Source organism: Dysidea avara, chromosome 9 (genome assembly GCF_963678975.1).
Source record: "Dysidea avara chromosome 9, odDysAvar1.4, whole genome shotgun sequence".
Classification (NCBI taxonomy): Eukaryota; Metazoa; Porifera; class Demospongiae; order Dictyoceratida; family Dysideidae; genus Dysidea; species Dysidea avara.
In genome coordinates this window covers 913555-933239 of record NC_089280.1, presented here as the reverse complement: position 1 = coordinate 933239, position 19685 = coordinate 913555, and the positions used below count along the sequence as shown (strand labels likewise).

Below are 19685 nucleotides of genomic sequence, written 5' to 3'. Positions count from 1 at the left end.
GATAATACATAACACATACTGAAAATGGAAATCATTAGCTAAAACAAATTAAAATGATCATCATAATGGGGAGTTTTGTTTAATTCCTGTAATGGTTTGTGTGTCATGTGTGATGTGGTAGACATAAACAAAATTGTTGCCGTTTCTTTGCCTTCATACGCCTATGGGCAAGTAACTGCTGGGCGAAAACTCAACCTTGGTCAATCTTCCAATTCATGGTGAACACTGTAAGCCAAATCCCAACTCTGTAGACTAATCCAAACAGAAGTTATGGCTGCAAATGTAAGCACCTGTATAGTTTATTTTTAGTATAGTCACTGTATGGATCAATTTCCTTGCTCTTCCTACTATCTAGTGCTGTAATTCCAAAACTACTCACCATAATTGACTGAAATTTTGGTGAACCATTCCTCGAACAATACAGATAATGCTGAGAAAATAAAAAGAAATCAGAAGTTCTGAGAACTAGACGGGTTTTTGTTGAGATGGACAATGTGAATACATTGTAATCAAGACTGATAATAATTACTGTATTGACTCTTAAAAATCTAATTGTAACATTATGACAGTTAGTGTACGTTCTATTAGAGTATTTCCATGGTGTTACAGGGGCATAGCAGCCGCACCGGCTGGTCAGGCTATAGCCTTACCACTTTCTAGCTATCTCTACCAAAACAATAGAATGTAAAAAAAATTGTGAGCAAGTGAATATATGGTTGGTACAAGCACATGATTAATGGATACTTCGTCAACACAATTTCCTGAAAAGCCACGCCAGCCTAGATGATTTAACTTTCCTAAACGTACTTTTGGACAGACACAGCCGATAAGAAAGTTGTTTCAACCCTGTTGGTTCAACACTTCGACTTGGCTCCATTATGACGAAGGTAATGATACTGTAGTTTGTGCTATTTGTGCTAAAGCTGAGCAGAATGATTTACTGAGGTCGAAATGTAAGGATGTCGCATTTATTTCTAAAGGGTTTATGAACTGGAAAGACGCAACCAATTGCTTTCGTCAACACGAGCAGAGCAAATGCCATTTGGAATCTCTTCAAGTAATAGTAGAGCTTCCAAAAACTGTTGCTGATCGTTAAGTAGTGTTCATGGTCACAACAAAACATTAAATCGAAAATGTTTTTTGAAAATTTTGTAAAACGTACAGTTTTTAGAACGTCAAGGCATAGCACTACATGGTCATCACGAGGAAGAGAGTAATTTTATTCAGCTTTGTAAGCTTCGGGCTCACAACAGTAAAGAAATGAGTAGATGGTTGGATAAAAAGGGTGACAAGTATCTGAGCCCTGACATTCAGAATGAATTGATTCAACTGATGTCATCAAGTATGTTAGAGTCAATTGCTTCAGATATAGAGTGCCAAGTACTTTTCAATCATGGCAAACGAATGTGTTGATGTGTCAAATCGCGAGCAGCTTACCATCTGCCTTCGCTGGGTTGATGATTCTTTGGAAGCCCTTGTGTATTTTGCTGTAGTACTTCAACATATGAAATGTTCAGTAATGGTCCAATTTCTGATGGACAAGATCAAGAATTGTATGTCTGAAATGTTCAATACTTAATTAACTCTTCATCTACTGTCCTTTATTTTATAGACTACATAGTTCCTCAGTAATTGTGGACCAGTTGATTCCTGTTTGTTTTTCAACTCTGGATAGACCTAATACACTTCAAAGAGGAAGTAGCTGTGGACAGCATATCTTTGGGTAAGTCATGTACGCAGGCCATGAAGTATACTATTGGGAAATGAGGTGGACTTGTGTTTAAGAGGTTGCTACAATATGAGGCTAGCTATATCAGATTGGTGCCTCTATAGTGTGTATGCTGTAACTGTTATACTGTGTTCACATACATCCATAGGTCTCAAAATATGATGATATATAGTCAGTGATGATGATAATTACACTAATGGGTAAATTTTCATACTTTGAAGATTTACTGTAAGCATATAATGTACATCACTTTAGTGAGCAATTAACTTCATTGTTGTATACTGAGGCTGAAAGGACACTATTATGTGATGACGATGATGTGTCAAGGTATTAATTAATTATTGTATGTACATAGTGATGATGATGATGATGAAAGTAATCAATGTGAGAGCAAGGTATCCATGATGAAGATGAATAGCAAGAGCCTGGCATTACAAGAGCAACATGGCATTCTCATCAGCATTTCTTTTCAGTGGATATATAAAGTTCTTCAGTTTTGTCACTTCTTGGAGTTAAAGTACATTTCACCAAGTACATTCTTCACACTGGTTTTATTCCCTGTCATTCAGAAATTTTATGATGATAAGATGGTTAGTTTTGCTCACTGATATTATCAACAGTATAATTATAATGGAGATTCCGTTTGTTAGGAAAGGAGCAAGTGATTGAGAAGTATTCTGGCATGAATGTGGTGGTAACGGGTGATGTGACTCTCCTGGAAAATATGTCAAATTTTGTACCTACTCACTGATGGAAGTGTCATCTAATACCATTGTCCACAGTGAGACAGTAGATAACAGAGAGAGGTCCAGAACAAGTTGCCCAACATGGAACGAGAAGAGAGCACTAGGATAAGGTCTCAATAGTAGAAATCACAACAGATGCATCTACTTCTGTAACAAAGATGCTTTGTAAGCTACAGAAGTTGGAGAGCTTTCATAAGTACTTACACTGTCACTGTTGTAGCTGATGACCACCCTACAATACATCATTCAATTGACATTTGGCACAAACCCCAATTGTTGAAAAAGGTTCTAACTAATGTAATATGAGGGTTAGCTTTAACTTTGATTCATTACACAGGCTGGAAAACTTAGAGGGATGCACAAAATCTCACTGCGGAGTCAGAACATCATAAATCATTACTGCATGGTTCTGCTATAGAAAATGTGGACAACAACAATCGAATGTATCTGTGTGTACGTACTGTTGTAACTACTAGTTATATGGTGAAATGACAACCACCCACTATATTATCTTTAACCAGGAGAGATGGAGAGGTGTCCTTCACCATGTGTGTAACCTCCATCACTGGTATGGAGGAGAATGTGAGTATGACACATAACCTGAGCCACCTACTGTCAATGGTGTACAGGTGGACTACTTTGTCCATGGTGATGCTCACTATGTACTTCTCCAAAACTACTGATGGATAAGATAAGACATGGATGAAGTCATTGAAATGCTTCACACAATTCAGGTGTAATAACTTGCTCATCTGTGTGCAATGTCTGATAAATTCAGTGAATATTAAATTGTATGCCTTCTCTCAGCATCAAGTCATCCATCACAGCAGCCAGTGTTACATAGTTTGTACCTGTTGGTTACAATTGATTTACTGATATTGATGGATAATGGTTGAAGTTTCACTTACTTGAAATCCATATCCAATATCAATGTCTTATTATCACAATGGGATGGGCACTCTGGGATGCTGGAGAACTACCACAATACACTATTAACTTATTGCCCCAAAAGAAATGCTTTCAAGTGTGTGTCTATATGTTGTGTACTTCATTACTGGTTTGCCACTGTAGCGATGCTGCATATCAAGCAAGGATCCAGTTAGCAGTTCTTGATCGCAGTGCTCATCTGAACCGAGAAATAAGGCAGCATTCAGAGACTGAGGCCTATCAGTACCACAGAAGATACCGTTAACAGACTAATGTTGTGAAAGTTTATAAAGCCAAGGAATACTAATACATCCCTGATCTAATGATTGGAGCGGTCCAACACATCTAATTTCAATATGAAGCAGAAGAGCACTACACATGAAACTCATCTCACATGCATTCAATCAATACAAATGTTACAGCCAATGACAAAGGTCATGTTTATTACAGTATTATTTCTAGAACTTTTATAACTACAACAATAGTTCTACATGTGTACATGACTAGGGTCTGAAGCCCAAGTAGACACTGCCTGGTGCAGGATATTGATCTCACACCCTCCAAATCACACGGGTAAGTACAACCAAATAACCATGAGAATAAAGCACGTACTGTTGATAAGTAGCTTTACAATAACTGGCTGGAGAAAATGTGGGATCTTCTCCCATGTAGTCATCACCATCTATGGCGGTTCAGCACAACATCATGAAAGGTCTCTGTTGTGGTTACACATATCAACAGCTTGCAACAAACTCGTTCCACAGGGTTATCCACATAACGACATTTGCCACACTTGAGGCCTTTGTTCCTGACCTGATGGACTGGTTTGTGATGGCTCATCTTGTGATGATTGGTCCTGCTGACCACATGCAACATGGGAAGTGCCAGTCCTGCCCTGCCTCGATCCTGCAGCGACTAGGAGCTCCTGTTGTCGAGTGGAAAGTGTACCAACAAGTTCGTAAAAGCTTATTAGCAAATATTAACAAAAAGCAGAACTTACTATCACACAATGATGATTGTCCCGAACCATTTGGGTATTCGATGCACCCCAGCTCCTGCCACTTGCAGTTTCACCGCTCCCTTCACGGTTCTTGCAGGGACCTGCTCACGATTTGAATGTGCAGCGATCTGTACACAAAATACCACGTGTCTTGCAGGGACATCTCCCGGCAAGTAGACTTGCACTAACAACCCTGGATCAATAATAAAATGGCGCTTGTTATTGTTATTATTATCTACTTTACCAGTTAGGCACTGGAGGGTGTACACAGAAGGCAGAGCCTGTTCGAGGTGTTTACCCATAGCCTAGGAGCCTAAGCGAAAATCTTTGAGCTAAATATCCTAAAGTGAAACGGGACAAATACCTAGAAGGGGTGAAAAAAAGCCAACCCCATCGTGACTTGATCCGCAGGCCACCCAGATTCTGGCCAAGCGCCACGTTTGGAGCCAACTTTGGGGAGGCCACCTAAGTAGGCGCTTGGAATCGTATTGGCGTATTACATCAAAAGTCTCTTTGTCGGATTCATCTAGACCCTCCTCTGTTCCTTCCAGCCTGTCTTGTGAGTTATCCTGCCACAAATTTTAAGTGAAGTCCACAGCTGAGGATGACGATGCCATTTTGTGTCACACAATAAAAATAATGCGCAATAATTATGTCATTTGTTATGGTTACGTGGTTCCTGTTGCTTGTAGACTTTAAATGGCTTCCTTCTGTCACATTGTCCCTTTACCCAAACTACAGAAATGACTGCTCCATTAGAGTAGTGACTGTACATGTTCTATTGGGGTAGTTCAATACAACTGATATTTCAAATCTCCTTTATGCTATTTTAAGGTTGTTTATACACAGTTTCAGAGATATGGACTTTTCAGACTTACGGACCACCCCTGGTCCCAAGGGATTCAGATAACTGAGGTTCCACTGTATTAACTTTCCATAATTTGCATTGCCTGCAAGTATATTGGAATACCTAATAATTTGACTGTTTTCATGCTAAAATGCCATGAAAGTTATATTAAATTTCCAAAAGTTACATCTTTTCAAAACAAGTTGATGTGCTACTTCTAAAACCAGGAGCCATGCAGCAAACAAACCTAATTGGAATTAAATTTACTAAACTAATATTTTGTTTTGTTGCAACATACAAAATTATCAATTCAATCACAGTAATTTGTATTTCGTATTGATGAAATATTTCTAATTCTGTAATTACGTTGCTATGCACTGCTAAGGAAGTGTACCTCGAAAAAAAAAAAAAAAAAACCATAGAATTATATTTTCAACTATTTTATAAATTTGTCTACAGCATTTTCTTACGTAAATTCTCCAGGCAAAGTCTCAAACCTGCTCTTAATTTTCATTTGGGTATGTACAGGTATGTTTCAACTTGAAGGAATTCGTTATACCCGTTAGCCTAGGAGGCCAGTTGTGTTGTTTTTCAGCTATTTGAGTAATTTGACGTCTTTGGAAAAGGCCTTTACTAACTGGCACGTACTGAAGCTTACCTGCCTGAAAGTTTAACAAAGGTTCTATATGGCCTATATTTCTCACATAAAGGCTGTTTTGCCCACGTGGGTGTGGAAAAACAAACAAATATACATACATACACACACCTTCTTGGAAAACAATTTCAGCAAGCGTCAGCCTTTGGCCAGCTATGGGCGCACACCTGGTTTAAAATCCCATCTATACAGTAATTGATCATGATAGGCTACCCATAATATCTCAGTGTTACCAGTTGTAATTACCGATAAACAATTACCAGTCATTGCAGTATCTATCCCTTCACTTGATAACACACACCACAGGTAGTATGGATGTCAATAGTGTGTGTACACTGACTTGTAAGTGTAGGAATGGAATACTGAAGAATTTGTGTAAGTACTTCAGTCCAAACCCGTCCTTCATGGAGCACTCTGCGTATTTGACATCAGCTGACCCCACTGGTCTGTGGGAACAAAATTATTATACCAGACTATCCAAAATTGTATGTCATTAGTAGGTAAGAGCTACAGACATTCACTGCTGAGAGATTTTCAGCTAACTGCGTCCTATAGGGAGACCTATTAGAGGTTTCTTGAAAATTTAGAGCCTCTCAGATGACAATACCAATGATGTCTGTCTGGTATTAGAAAGAAACCTAAGAACAGCTACTTTACTTTGGTTTAGCTAATGTTTATACAGTAACCCACAGGTGAGACCACAGGTTGTAAACTGGTCAGTAGCCCCATCTTAGACAATAGCTTTAAACATTCAGCAATGACAAGATTCTTCTAACTAACACATATTGTAACCTAATAGGTAACCCATCATAGCTACTAGTATTATAACTATAGCTACACACTTACCTCTCCAAAAACTCCACAAAGTTCATAACCTCAAGGGTAGTCACTACTCGGTGTTCTCCCATATCCCTGAAGTTACCCTACACAACAGTGTTGTTGTAACATGGAGTATGGAGATCGGTCTTACCATCACTACTATCGGAATGTGGTATGGAACTAGAGGTAATTCGCGAGTCACATACTGGTACGTCCTACAAGACAGACAACATCACAAGTTAGTACTACTACAATGAATCATGTGACTGGTGTGTGTAGTGACACAGTGCACACACAATCCAAGACTGTTGCAATACGCTTGATGATGTGCAATATATTAGGTGGGACGATGCGGATTAAAATTTTTTGTAATGGATGATGACACAAATCTTTATAAACACACACACAAACACACGCACGCACGCACACCATACACTCAACACATTACAGTATATAAAGTGATATACCATTGTTTGGTCATGTCAAACATAAAGATCACTCCATGAGTACCCTTGTACACATCAAGGAATTGAGCATCCAATGGTTGATCAGCTGGAGTCTGTGTAGGATAGTGAGTGACACACAAAGTGACGTGTGTAGGGTAGTGAGTGATGTACAAGGTGACATGTGTAGGGTAGTGAGTGACACAAAGTGACGTGTGTAGGGTAGTGAGTGATGTACAAGGTGACATGTGTAGGGTAGTGAGTGACACACAAAGTGACGTGTGTAGGGTAGTGAGTGATGTACAAGGTGACATGTGTAGGGTAGTGAGTGACATACAAGGTGACATGTATAGGGTAGTGAGTGACATACAAAGTGACATGTGTAGGGTAGTGAGTGACATACAAAGTTATATACTACACTACACAGCAATATTCCACCTGAGCGTCTGGGTCATTGAACAGTTTTAAATTTCCTTTCTTTTTCTTCTTTTGGATTTTCCCTGTGACATAAAGACAATTATACAACTAACAAAATATGGTACCTGTAATGTGTGTGTGTGTATGTATGTGTGTATGTATGTATGTATGTAGTGTAGTGTGGTGTGTGTGTATGTATGTAGTGTGTGTATGTATGTGTGTATGTATGTATGTATGTATGTATGTATGTATGTATGTATGTATGTATGTATGTATGTATGTATGTATGTATGTATGTATGTATGTATGTATGTATGTAGTGTGTGTGTGTATGTATGTAGTGTGTGTGTGTGGGCCTGCAGTTGCCAATCTCCACGTGGAAGTCCTGGAAACACATTGTGGGCTTCCTACGTACATGTTGGTGTTTAACTGTGTTGCTTTTGCTGGTCCATTCTTCAGAATGGCTAATGGTAGCAATGTGGCTAACGACCCCCCCTCCTGCTCATGATCATGTGGTGGAGACCAGGTCTGGGCAGGGGTCCCCTCAGACGGGAGTTGCAATCCCACCTAAGTAGTAAGTATTCTCTGCACAAGAAGGCACATACTGTAGAAGTGTGAAGCTATTGTCCCAGCACAGGCATATCTCTGTGGGATGCTGTCTTCACCACTGTCGGCGTACCATGTTGTATACTGGCACTTGGAATGCTTGTTTGCTGGTGGAATTGTCAGTTGTGTCATGCCCGTGGTACCTCTCAGTGTGATCACTGTGGGTGTGACAGAATTTTCCATCACAAAGGTGACCTCACCTGTCACCAGCAATACTGCTCAAGCTGAGGTCCAGATTGATCCAGGACCCTGCTGTTGTCATTTGACAGGTGTGATAAGGCGTGTGTGTGTGCGTGTGTGTGTGTGTGTGTGTGTGTGTGTGTGTGTGTGTGTGTGTGTGTGTGTGTGTGTGTGTGTGTGTGTGTGTGTGTGTGTGTGTGTGTGTGTGTGTGTGTGTGTGTGTGTGTGTGTGTGTGTGTGTGTGTGTGTGTGTGTGTGTGTGTGTGTGTGTGTGTGTGTGTGTGTGTGTGTGTGTGTGTGTGTGTGTGTGTGTGTGTGTGTGTGTGTGTGTGTGTGTGTGTGTGTGTGTGTGTGTGTGTGTGTGTGTGTGTGTGTGTGTGTGTGTGTGTGTGTGTGTATTAATGATAACTACCAATCACTGACCAATCATTACACACCACAATTAGTTGGGTACTATAACAAGTGTTGGCTGTTCAGTCTATAAGGTTTCTGTCATAGTTCTCCAACCAGTAAAGATATTTCCATATTTCCATACAAAAACAAGCTCAAAACTGTGTGTTTAACACTATGAGCATGTGTCACAAAATTTCTAAAGGGCTCTACAACAAGCAGTACTAATGTTATGAGGTAGACCCAAACAATCTTGCAGGTAGCACATAACAATAAAATTTCACCATTAAGTGATCTTAAAATGAGGTAAATTTAAGATTTCTAGTTTGACAAAATTCATCAAGTGCCCTGAAGACATTTAGAATACACACTACATACCTTTATCCACCACATCCCACACTTCCACTTTAACAGTGTCCAGAGTATCTAATGAAAACCAAACAACACACTGAAACCATATAAGTAACAATACACAATGCAGTAATGTGAGCTAAGACTTTTCATATCAAGCTTGGTGGAATCTGCAAGAAGGATGTAATAAACATGTGATCAGAACACATAATAGTTTAATGATTGTACAGCAGTCCATTATAGTTAGCCTTAGGCCAACTAAACTTGTTAATTGTTTCTCCACATTATTCTTAACCCCACCACCTCAAAATTCATTTACTACTACTACAACTTGTATTGATCACAAATTGCTTTAGACATACAATGTGTAGTTATTTTGATGTAGAGAAGAATCAGACAGTGTGAGTATTGTCTAGCAATATTAGAAAAAGACATGCATAAAATTCTTTGAGCATAAAATTCTTTGATCTTTGGGAGCTGTTTCATCTCTGAGGTCAACTAGATCAAATGCACAGCAGCTCATCTGCGCACTCGATAATTATTTTTTCAGAAAATCCACTCAAGACCTATGTAGCAGAAAGCCTTCATGTATTGCAAATCTCACTTTCAATCATTAGTTTTCTGTGCTCTCCAAAGCACATTGCAGGCTAATAGCTGTGGAGGGAGAAGTCACTCAAGCCATGCGAGTTTAGCCACTCCATTCATGCCTAAAGCAATTCACAATCAATACAAGTTGTAGGCACATTAATCAGGGTGAACGGAGAGGTCCAGTAATATCAAGAAAAATTCTGTTCAGCACACATGTTTTCTCGACTTGTGTTTCTTAAAGCATGTTTTGTCTTCAACTAAACTGTAGATGGATTTTTAAATACCTAGATGGGTAAGCTTCCTTGTAGAATGATTATTTTTGCACTATCTATAACGTGGGTGGACATATACAGTACTTATAGTCAGGGCCAAATAATACCACATTTTTTTCCTCAAGACATTAGGCATAAGTACATGAATATTTCAAACAATGTCAGCAAGCTCAAACCTAGGGAACCCAGAGTGTGGGTAAGGGATATCACCCAATGTGTTACTGCTGTCAGCTGCTCACCCTGAAGTAGTTTCTACCCTATAAATGCAAGTCAAGAACACTAACCTGTACCTGGTGAAGAAGTGACCAAAGCTGACTAAGTGAGGAAAGGCTGTTCACTGTGTTTAGGTTGTGAGCTAGGGTTGGCCTGTCAGTTGTTACATAAACTTATTTTCATACTTAAGTAAAATGGTTGACTAATACCGTATTGTCTCGAATTACGGCCAGGGCATTTATTTCTTTGAAGCAACTTTTAGTCCCAGCTACTATAAGAGATCAGCGAGTGACAGCGACTATACCAGACCGGCGTTTATATACCTGATCAGCATTCACGAGTCAACTTCATACCTTGGTGTTACACTCTCCTGGACTCTCCTTGATGTTTCCCTCAGCATATTTCACAGATTCAAGCTTAAAAGGAACTCTATAAAATGTTCATCACTTCGTTGTTTATAAAACCACCTGGAATTGTTAAAAATAATGACTGCACTAGACATTTATTTGAGACCCGATGTTTATTTTTGTTATGAAGCTGAATACCCCGGCAACTAAATGGGACTAGGTGATTATACGAGACTGGCCATAATTCGAGGTAATACGGTAGATGTCTATGTTTTGTAATTGACATAATATACACTCTGTAATGTCAGCAATTTTCACTGCATGCCAATACTACACAAAATGATCACCTTTATAACTCCATAATATACTGGTGACTTGTATCTCCTCTGTTGGGCATGTAGGACTCTAAGAATGGGAACAGACAAGTCTTGCCAGAGTTTCTGTCACCTTTAACAACTATCTTCACTACAATAACACACAACAATAATCACGTGTCTCCACACAACACTAATAATACGTCAATCTAGAAACTTATTTATCCTCTAGAAGATGTACAAGTGAACGTGTCTCTCAGCCGTTCAATGACTTACTGTTAAACTGGATGCCTTTGGAGAACTTTCTCTGTAACTGTTGGTCCATCGACTGGATACCAACACCAGTGGCCACTTTATTTTTAGTTTGCTCGTTTCCCATTTCCACACCTCAGAGAAATCGTTGATGTTTACATTAGTTCGGTATAGAGGACTTGCAGCGTGACGTAAATCATCGTAATTGCTAAGCAACCGTAGCTGTCGGCCATGTTTCGGGACAGTGTTTTGGCTGAAAAGCGCTTTCTCAGGATTTGGTACAGGCTGTAATGAAGCGAATCAGTATTGAGTTGTGTTGTAAATACCACACAGCTCGTTAAAAAAGGCGACGAAGTTAGAATTGGTGAGTAATGTATCGAAATTTAATTAGCCACCTATTTCACGAAGCCAATGATAAGATCTTCTATTTCGAAACCAGCCCCGCTTCCCAGTGCCACTATACCCAGCGCTTAGTGAATAAATCTCGTTACCTTCATTCTGACCCAATATGCGCCATAGAAAGTTGTCCCGAAACATGTCTGCCTAGCAACAGTTGCTTCACGCGTGCAAGTCCTCTATTCACATGTGAGCCACGTACTCCAAATAAAGCGCAGCAGAAAGACGGTTGAAAAATGTTGAGGCGCTTCGTTAACCAATTAAACGTACAGTACGGTTAGTTTGTGTGTACTGTAATTCTTTGTGCACGTTATTGTTACTTGTTTGCTTTGTGCCAAACCTCGATCGTCGATCTGGCAGATGACCCTGAACATATCATTATATTATGCACTTGTCAATTTCATGCCCCACCCCCCCACCCCCGGGGGTCCCCAGACCCCAGTGGGGATTTGACATTGGTTCTTGTCCCCAACTCTGGCCAACTCTGGGGCAATTGACAGTCGTCCACTTCACTGACCGATTTTCGTAGTAGTTGCATTTCTAAACAATAAAATCATACTCGCTATAATTTTGCTACAATATAGCTGCAGGTGCAAACCAGGTTACTTAACCAAAATCCAAGGTGTTGTCAAATCCCCTACTAAAGGGGTGGGGATTTGACAGCCGATTTTGCCCCAGGGGTGGGGAATTTGACACCAAGATTTGTCAAATCCCCTGTATTCCCCCACCCACCCCGGGGGTGGGGCATGAAATTGACAAGTGCATTATTACTGTGCAGACCTCTGAAAAGAGCACAGATCACAAACAAACATCAAACAAATAGCTTAATCAACATTAATAATTGTTGCTAGACCAGCTAGTCTTTGCTTAAATTGATCAATGTCCTTAGAGTCAATCACGTATTGGGGTAGAGAATTCCAAAGTTTAATAGCGGAGGGAAAGAAGGAATATATATAAGAATCAATTCTTGTCATTGGTTGTATAAATCTCTTGCTATGGCTTCTTGTATCATGTAACATTGGTACAGGTGTTAGGTAAGAATTTGCCGAGATGTCAATGAGGTGATTGGTGATCTTAAACATCATAATAACTTTCTGTTCTTCTCTACATTCAGCAAGGGTCGGCCAGTTAAGGTTTGTTAGCATTTGTGTGACACTGGCATAATGGGTGAAGTTATTCATCACAAACCTTGCTGCTTGTCTCTGACTTCTTTCTATCATATTGATATCCTTTTGTGTGTGTGGTGACCAATAATGGCTGCATAATCTAATATAGGCTTTACCATCGCCTTGTAACAATTACTTTTAATTTCAAGTGGGCAGTTATGCAAATTTCGTTGCAGAAATCCTTTGGTTCTGTTAGCCTTGTTGGTAATTTGCTTTATATGTTCAGACCAAGTTAAATTGTGACTAATTGTTACACCTAAGTACTTAGCATGGGAAACTTCCTTAATATTTTTGGTTTGAATTTTATATTGGTTTAGAATTGGATGCTTTTTGTTGGTTATTCTGAGAAACTCACACTTTTGAGGGTTAAGTATCATTTTCCATTCATCAGCCCACTTTCCGAGAGAATCCAGATCTCTTTGTAACTGTTGGCAATAGTAGCATAAAGTAACACATCATCAGCATACAATTTAATTTTGGATAATATCCCATTTGGCAAATCATTAATAAAACACAGGAAGAGTAATGGGGCCAAGACAGTGCCCTGGGGTACACCGGAAGTTACTGTAGATGGATCACTCTGCTGACCCTCAACTATTACATGCTGGGATCTTTGAAGAAAAATGTTGTATCCAGTCTAGTAATTTTCCTCGGATACCATAATGATAAAGTTTGTGGAACAAATGCTGGTGGGATACTTTGTCGAATGCCTTAGAGAAGTCTAAAAACAACAATGTCAGTCTGCTCATTTTTGTTCAAGTTCTCAGCAAAATCATTTACTGTTAGCAATAACTGAGTTTCACATGATCATCCTTGGCGGAAGACGTGTTGTTGATCACACAAGATGTTATATTTACTAAGATGAGTATAAATATGTGAATAGACAATGTGCTCTAATAGTTTTGAGCAAATACAAGTTAATGACACAAGTCTGTAATTACTAGCAATGGATCTGTCACCTTTTTTAAACAATGGTACCACATTTGCCTCTTTCCAGTCTATAGGTAATACACATTGTTGTAATGAGGCTTGGATATAAAAGATAAGGATGGAGCAATCTCTTCACAGGTTTCCTTCAATAGATTTGTAGGTATTCCATCAGGTCCACAAACTTTATGTACATCCAGGGTCCTAAGCAGTTCAAGGACACCATTAGTTTCGACAAGAATTGGGTTGATGTCTGGTTTCGATTGTTCATGTATCATGGGGAGAGCTTCTTCTGTTACTGGAGTAAATACTGAGGTGAAGTAGTCATTAAGTATTTGAGCTTTAGTAGAACTATTATTAATTACACTGTTTTCAACCTTTAAAGGTGCTACACCACAATGGTCTTTCTTTTGGCTCTTTATAAAGTTCCTCAACCTTTTTGATACAGTACCGTTGGAATTAACTAATCCTTCAATATAGTTATTGTATGCATTACTACATTCTCTTTGGACCTCACGTTTGAAACATCGATAAGAGTCCCAGTTCCTACTGCAATTAGATTGTCTGGCTAGGTTATACAAGCGCTGCGTTTTGCGTGATAAACGCTTTATGCGATTGGTTACCCATGGTTGTTTAGTCCCAGTGCTAAAGTGCTTGGTTGGTACATGGGATAAACAGTCAAAACACATTTGTTTGAACTCATTCCATAAAATATCAACTGGCGTAGACAAAGAGTACTTGCTTAAGAAGGTGTTACTAAATTGGTTTATAATTTCTTTTATACCTACCATATCTGCCTTATGCCAAAGAAAAGATTTTCGCTGAGCACATTGCTGATGAGTGATGGAAACAGAAGATTCAATATAGACTGCCTCGTGGTCACTAATACCTGCAATGGGACTGCAACTATGCACAAGGGATGGTCTATTTGTGATGAAAACATCTAAAATGTTGTTTCCCCTTGTTGGAAAATTAACTGCTTGAGAGAAACCATATTCTTGAACAAAATTGATCATAGCATCGCACAAAATAAGAGGATATGCAGAGTCTTTAGTGGAATTGTTTGCCCAGTCAATGCTTGGTAGGTTAAGGGGTTGAGGTGATGGTTGTAAATAAATTACACAGATTATCTATACTTTGGATATCTTTATTTGGTGGTCTATAGAAAGAGCAAATTATAAGGGGTTGACAGTTGTTTAGAGTAACCTTACACACCACAGCTTCTGTGCTATTATCAAACACAAGTTCTTGACAGTTAATAGAACTTCGGCATGCCAAGAGCACCCCGCCATAGCCATCAGCCCTATCTTTTCTGAATACATAGTATCCATCAGGAAAGAACTCAGAGGAGAAAATATCAGATGAGAGCCAGGTTTCACTCACTGCTATAACATCAGGGTTATAATCGTCAAGTAAAACAGCAAGGGAGGCACGTTTCGCTACAATGCTTTGGCTATTCAGAAAAATCAGCTTTAGAGATTCAATACCATTGGAATTCGAAATTGAGTTTGGAAAAGAATTTTGGCAGGAATCATTTAGTAAAGAGTTACTTACATTACTTACACTAGGTAAAAACATGTTATCAGGAACACTGGTTATTAGAGTTGGTAGTGGCAGATGATTGAGGATGACGAGTTATTGTGACAATGGCATTATTTCGGATCACCAAATTCAGTTCACCATTTGATCTCCTATGTTTCAATTCAGTAACCAACTTCTGATACTTTTCCCTTTCTAATTTTGTTCTATCTAGGGAGATATAAACATTCTTGAATTGATCGTGTTTGCGGAGTCTGCTGGACTGCGACAGGATAGTGCCTCTAATAAGTGCATCATCAAAACAGACCAATAAGGGTCTTACTTTCGGACCATTTTGTCTACCAAGGCGTGCAGTTCTAGTTAATTGTACTTCTTCAAGACTGAATACAGTTGAGAACAATTCTTGAACCTTCAATTGGCATTCATACTTGACTGCTAAACTCGAGGTTAAACTGTTAGCAGTAGAGACAAATCACCTCTACACATTGACTATGTATTACATGCTCAAATAAAAGCCCAGTCCTAGCCAACCGAAACCAGAGATGCTACTTTAACAACTTGTTTAGGTTTACTGGTAATGTACAGTGCCAAACATGTCTTGATTGCTGTAATAAATTTATAGTACAAGTGACATCACATTTACCTATACAGTAGGTGGATGAGCATGATGTACCCAATAGTACAAACTTTGTGTGTACATGTAGTGTAGTTGCGTGTGTGTGTGTCTGTCTGTCTGTCTGTGCTTACCTGAGGCAGCATAGCCAATTGGTTAGCAATGTGGACTTGACCACAAATATCAGGAAATATCTTGTCAGTTTTAGCAAGAGATAATAACATTATGAGTTAATAATTATTATTAACTCAATACCAAGTGCTTATGAGTGTCTAGGTGATAACTACCATACAGCTAGACAAAGCACCTCTGGAATAAGTTATATCACCCAGTGATAACCAATTTATCACCCTGTCACTCAGACTGGTTTGTGACATTTCTTTTCTTATCGCCTATTTAAAAGTATAATGCTAGTTTTAAGTATTTAGTGTGTTGTAGCTCTCCAAAGGTTGAAGCTATGTGTACAAAATTTTCACTCGTTTTACACCAATTCCTTACTTTCCAGAGCATCCACTGTGTAAGTAGCCAACAGCTAAGTTTCCCGCCATTTTAGATAGTTTTTATTAAATGGTGGTTGACTGTATAAAATGAGCTCCAAAAGGGAGGGAGGTGGGGGCCCGGAAGGAAGGCAAGAGGCTGTTTAAAACTTGAAAAGGAAAGCATAGGGATAAATTAGGCCAAGTTATGTGCCATTCAGGTGTCAACGCTGGCTAAAATGAAAGGAAATGTACAACACAGGTCTTTATTCAACACCACGGAGCTGTTCAGCCACATACAGGTATCCCCAGTAGGCTGACCAGAGCTCCAATAAGGCCCCACACCGTACGTACGGATCACCACTGGGCTTGGGAAAAGCAGCCAGCAAAGGCAGACCACTCAAGTCTAGCATTTTGATTGTGAAATTTGATAGTGGCTTGTGTTCTTGGCAAAAAATCAAATCTGCTGACATGGGTGATAAGACCAGTTTTCCTAGACTGGGTCACAAATATTGAAATGTTATCATAAACAACACACCAGTACAGTACTTACACTTGCAAATCTTCCAATAAAATGTGTTAATCCTTTACACAGTGACACTATACCAATGCAATGGTTTAAACAAATACCAAGAAACAGTCTGTGTCAATTTTGCTATGATGATCTGTCCCAGCAGTCATTACGGTGAAGAACCAACTGATAACCTCTGGCTCCTCGGACTAATACTCCTTGCATGCCATGTGACACCACTCTACAATCCCCAAACTTGAACAGTGACAAAGTATACTTGGAAAGTGCTGCTTTATAGCTTGTATACATATAGTGTTTCTCTAGTAGCTACTAAGTCATGAGCACACTGATAGGAATTCAAACAAGACCTTACATAACTCCCACACACTGGGATATAAAATAGTTATATCTTGTATACTCAGATGATGTCATTGTTATTACACTCATCCTCAGCTCCACCTTGTACTCGTGTAAGAACTATGCTATCACCCTCGTAACAGGATATAACTATACAACTGAACATCATTAAATTTTTGGCTAACCTTTGTATTAAGAACACATTGGGAGTGACCAAAAGTGTTCTAATTATCAAAGTGCACTAATTTTCCAGGTCAGTTTACATACTAAGGGATAATACGGGACCATTACTAAGTGTCCAGATTTTGTAGTCTCCTTATTTTCAAGAATCCTGATTAACAGGTTATACATGGTGTCTATTATTAGATAGCCATGTTAACACATTGGTGTAGTCATGGTAACATGTTCATGTGGTTATGGTAACAGGTTACACCACATCAACACAACCAGCTGGCAGGAGGGAGGTGGAGGGCAAGTTAGCTAGAGCTATAATGAAACCAATGATCTTTGGGAACCATCAAAAACTCTTCATGTTCTTAGCCTATAAAACTGCAATTGGTAAGTGTGTAGTGTATGGTAATTTGGTTTGTATGTGACCAAACACTACATAACAATTCTGTTATAGAAATAAACATACAGTATTTCTTTCAGTTCATGGTTCGTATGGTTTGAATATACAGATCTGAAACAGGCTTGAAACCAGGTCGGGTCACATTTCTGTCCAGCTTTATAGAAGATCGGATTGGATTGTGTGGCACAAAGTGATTATCTTTTGTATGTACATGCTATAGCAGTCTAGTCCTGCAGCAAACCAGCTTCTTTCATGAACCATGCTAGGAGCTTTTTGGAATCAAGTGCTACTGTCTGTAGGAGTGTGCAGAGCTATTCACATTGCTGTTTATTGGCTTACTTGGAGTTACACCCCCTAATTGATCACTCCCATAGTGTGAATATATACCTACAAGTAGAAGGAAAAAAATTTGGGGGATTTTAAGCTGGATTAGTGATCAATAAACAAAAAAAGCAGGGAAACACGGAAACAGCTGAAAGTAGTGGAACAAGGGAGGTTGCCTATACCTGCAGATACACTAGTGGTTATCTAATCCTTACTCTTCCATGACTGAATTAGGGATTACATGTCCACTAGTATATCTGCAGGTATAGGCAACCTCCCTTGTTTCACAACTTTCAGCTGTTTCCTTGTTTCCCTGGTTTTTTTGTTTTTTGATCACTAATCCAGCTTAAAATTTCCCTAATTATTCCTTCTACTTGTTTGTTTACTTTTTAAATAACACAATTATGACTACTGAATCTACGTGTACCACATTAAAAGAAAGAATGGTGCCAGGCATTCCATAAAATAATTTTTGTGCACGCCCTAATAATCAATTACGCACTGAAAAGTGAGGTGGCCATTATGCTTCATTTGTAGCTATGCTCCGCTTGTTACACAGCATTACAAACAAAGAGCAGTACAAGAAACAATGAATCTAGTCGCTACGGAAAATGCGGGCGAAAAGCATGACACAACCAGAGGGAAGCCGCATCACGCTATCACAAATTGACACCTTGTGTTGTCGGCGAAAAGAACTGGAACACAAAGGTAAGTCCAGATACGTGCATTGTACGTACTGCGGTTGGTGAAAAGCCATGTCTCAGGACAAAGCGATGTCAAACAGTGAAAAAATCAAGCCCATAGCCTTATCCATTGTTGAGTTATGCTTGGCTGAAGGCATCAGTTAGTCAGAATGAAATTCTGTTAAATAGAAATTCTGTAGAAACTTGTTGGAAGGGTTAGGGGACACTCTGAAGGCATTTTTGGGCTTGGCTATACCTAACCAATACTGCTAAGCTGTTATGAAGGAAATTTGAGGCTGGTTTTAGGGTGATATTTTTGGGCAAGAAATCCCAAAACTGCATGGTCCTTAATATACAGTACAACCATACTGTATGATAGTATTTGCAGCCATCATAATACTGACTAATCAATTGTTAACTTATTAAACTTTTGGTAGAGTTTTGTTATCATATAGCTACTTGTTAACTTAATAAGGTACATACATTATTTGATGGACCTAAACTAAGTGTTTCTATAATCCCTGTCAGCTAGCTGATAGTGATGTTGTTGATTCACTACAGGTTCCACAGTTTACATGGTGTTCTATCATGACTACAAGTTGGATGATCACTGCTTCATGCCAGTGAGTGGCTCTACATAATGTATCATATGATAACTCTTCACTGTAGATCAGACAATATGTTGCAAGAAAGAAGAAAGAATTTTTCACTAGTAGTTTAAATACAGACACTATACAGAAACTAGAAGAACAAAGTAACAAAGAACCATCTCCTCTTGTAACTTCTAGTAAACAACAAACAATTTTAAAATAATGTCAACAAAAGTTCATAATACTTGTATTGGGTAGAGTGTTAAGTGGCATATCACCAGTAGAGGTGTTAATTTGATCAAAGGTGCAGTGTACTGGTGGTACAGGGCAATAACTTTTATGTTACGTACTGTGTGATATGAAATTTTGCCAGAAGTAAAACTTCACAAATCCACACTTCATATATACACTCTTTCTAATACTTCTCTATACTGTA

The 19685-nt window shown here is 39.0% G+C and overlaps 1 protein-coding gene, 1 long non-coding RNA gene and 1 pseudogene across 2 annotated transcripts; 1 reads left to right on the top strand and 2 right to left on the bottom strand.

Annotated features, from left to right (window-relative positions):
• Positions 1 to 11706, bottom strand: part of LOC136265352 (rab-like protein 6) — a 30074-nt pseudogene extending 18368 nt beyond the window's left edge.
• LOC136265374 (uncharacterized) lies at positions 2 to 6238 on the bottom strand. Its single transcript, XR_010705482.1, has 3 exons — positions 3384 to 6238; positions 2335 to 3326; positions 2 to 2287 (listed from the first exon to the last, which is right to left on the bottom strand). It is a non-coding gene; the product is annotated as an uncharacterized lncRNA (long non-coding RNA).
• On the top strand, positions 11293 to 19589 carry LOC136265371 (uncharacterized). The gene is made up of 4 exons (XM_066060194.1): positions 11293 to 11768; positions 17508 to 17639; positions 19221 to 19282; positions 19329 to 19589. Exons 1-4 carry the CDS (start codon positions 11729 to 11731, stop codon positions 19470 to 19472), a joined length of 378 nt encoding a protein of 125 aa, XP_065916266.1. The 5' UTR covers positions 11293 to 11728; the 3' UTR covers positions 19473 to 19589.
• Positions 19590 to 19685: the final 96 nt, after the last annotated feature.

What these genes read in the sequence shown, in the direction of transcription:
- LOC136265371 (XM_066060194.1), top strand. Translation starts at nt 11,729, where the DNA reads ATGTTGAGGCGCTTCGTTAACCAATTAAACGTACAGTACG. An exon ending in CCAATTAAACGTACAGTACG is followed by an intron (nt 11,769 to 17,507) that starts GTTAGTTTGTGT and finishes TTATGGTAACAG; the next exon opens with GTTACACCACATCAACACAA. An exon ending in AGCCTATAAAACTGCAATTG is followed by an intron (nt 17,640 to 19,220) that starts GTAAGTGTGTAG and finishes GATTCACTACAG; the next exon opens with GTTCCACAGTTTACATGGTG.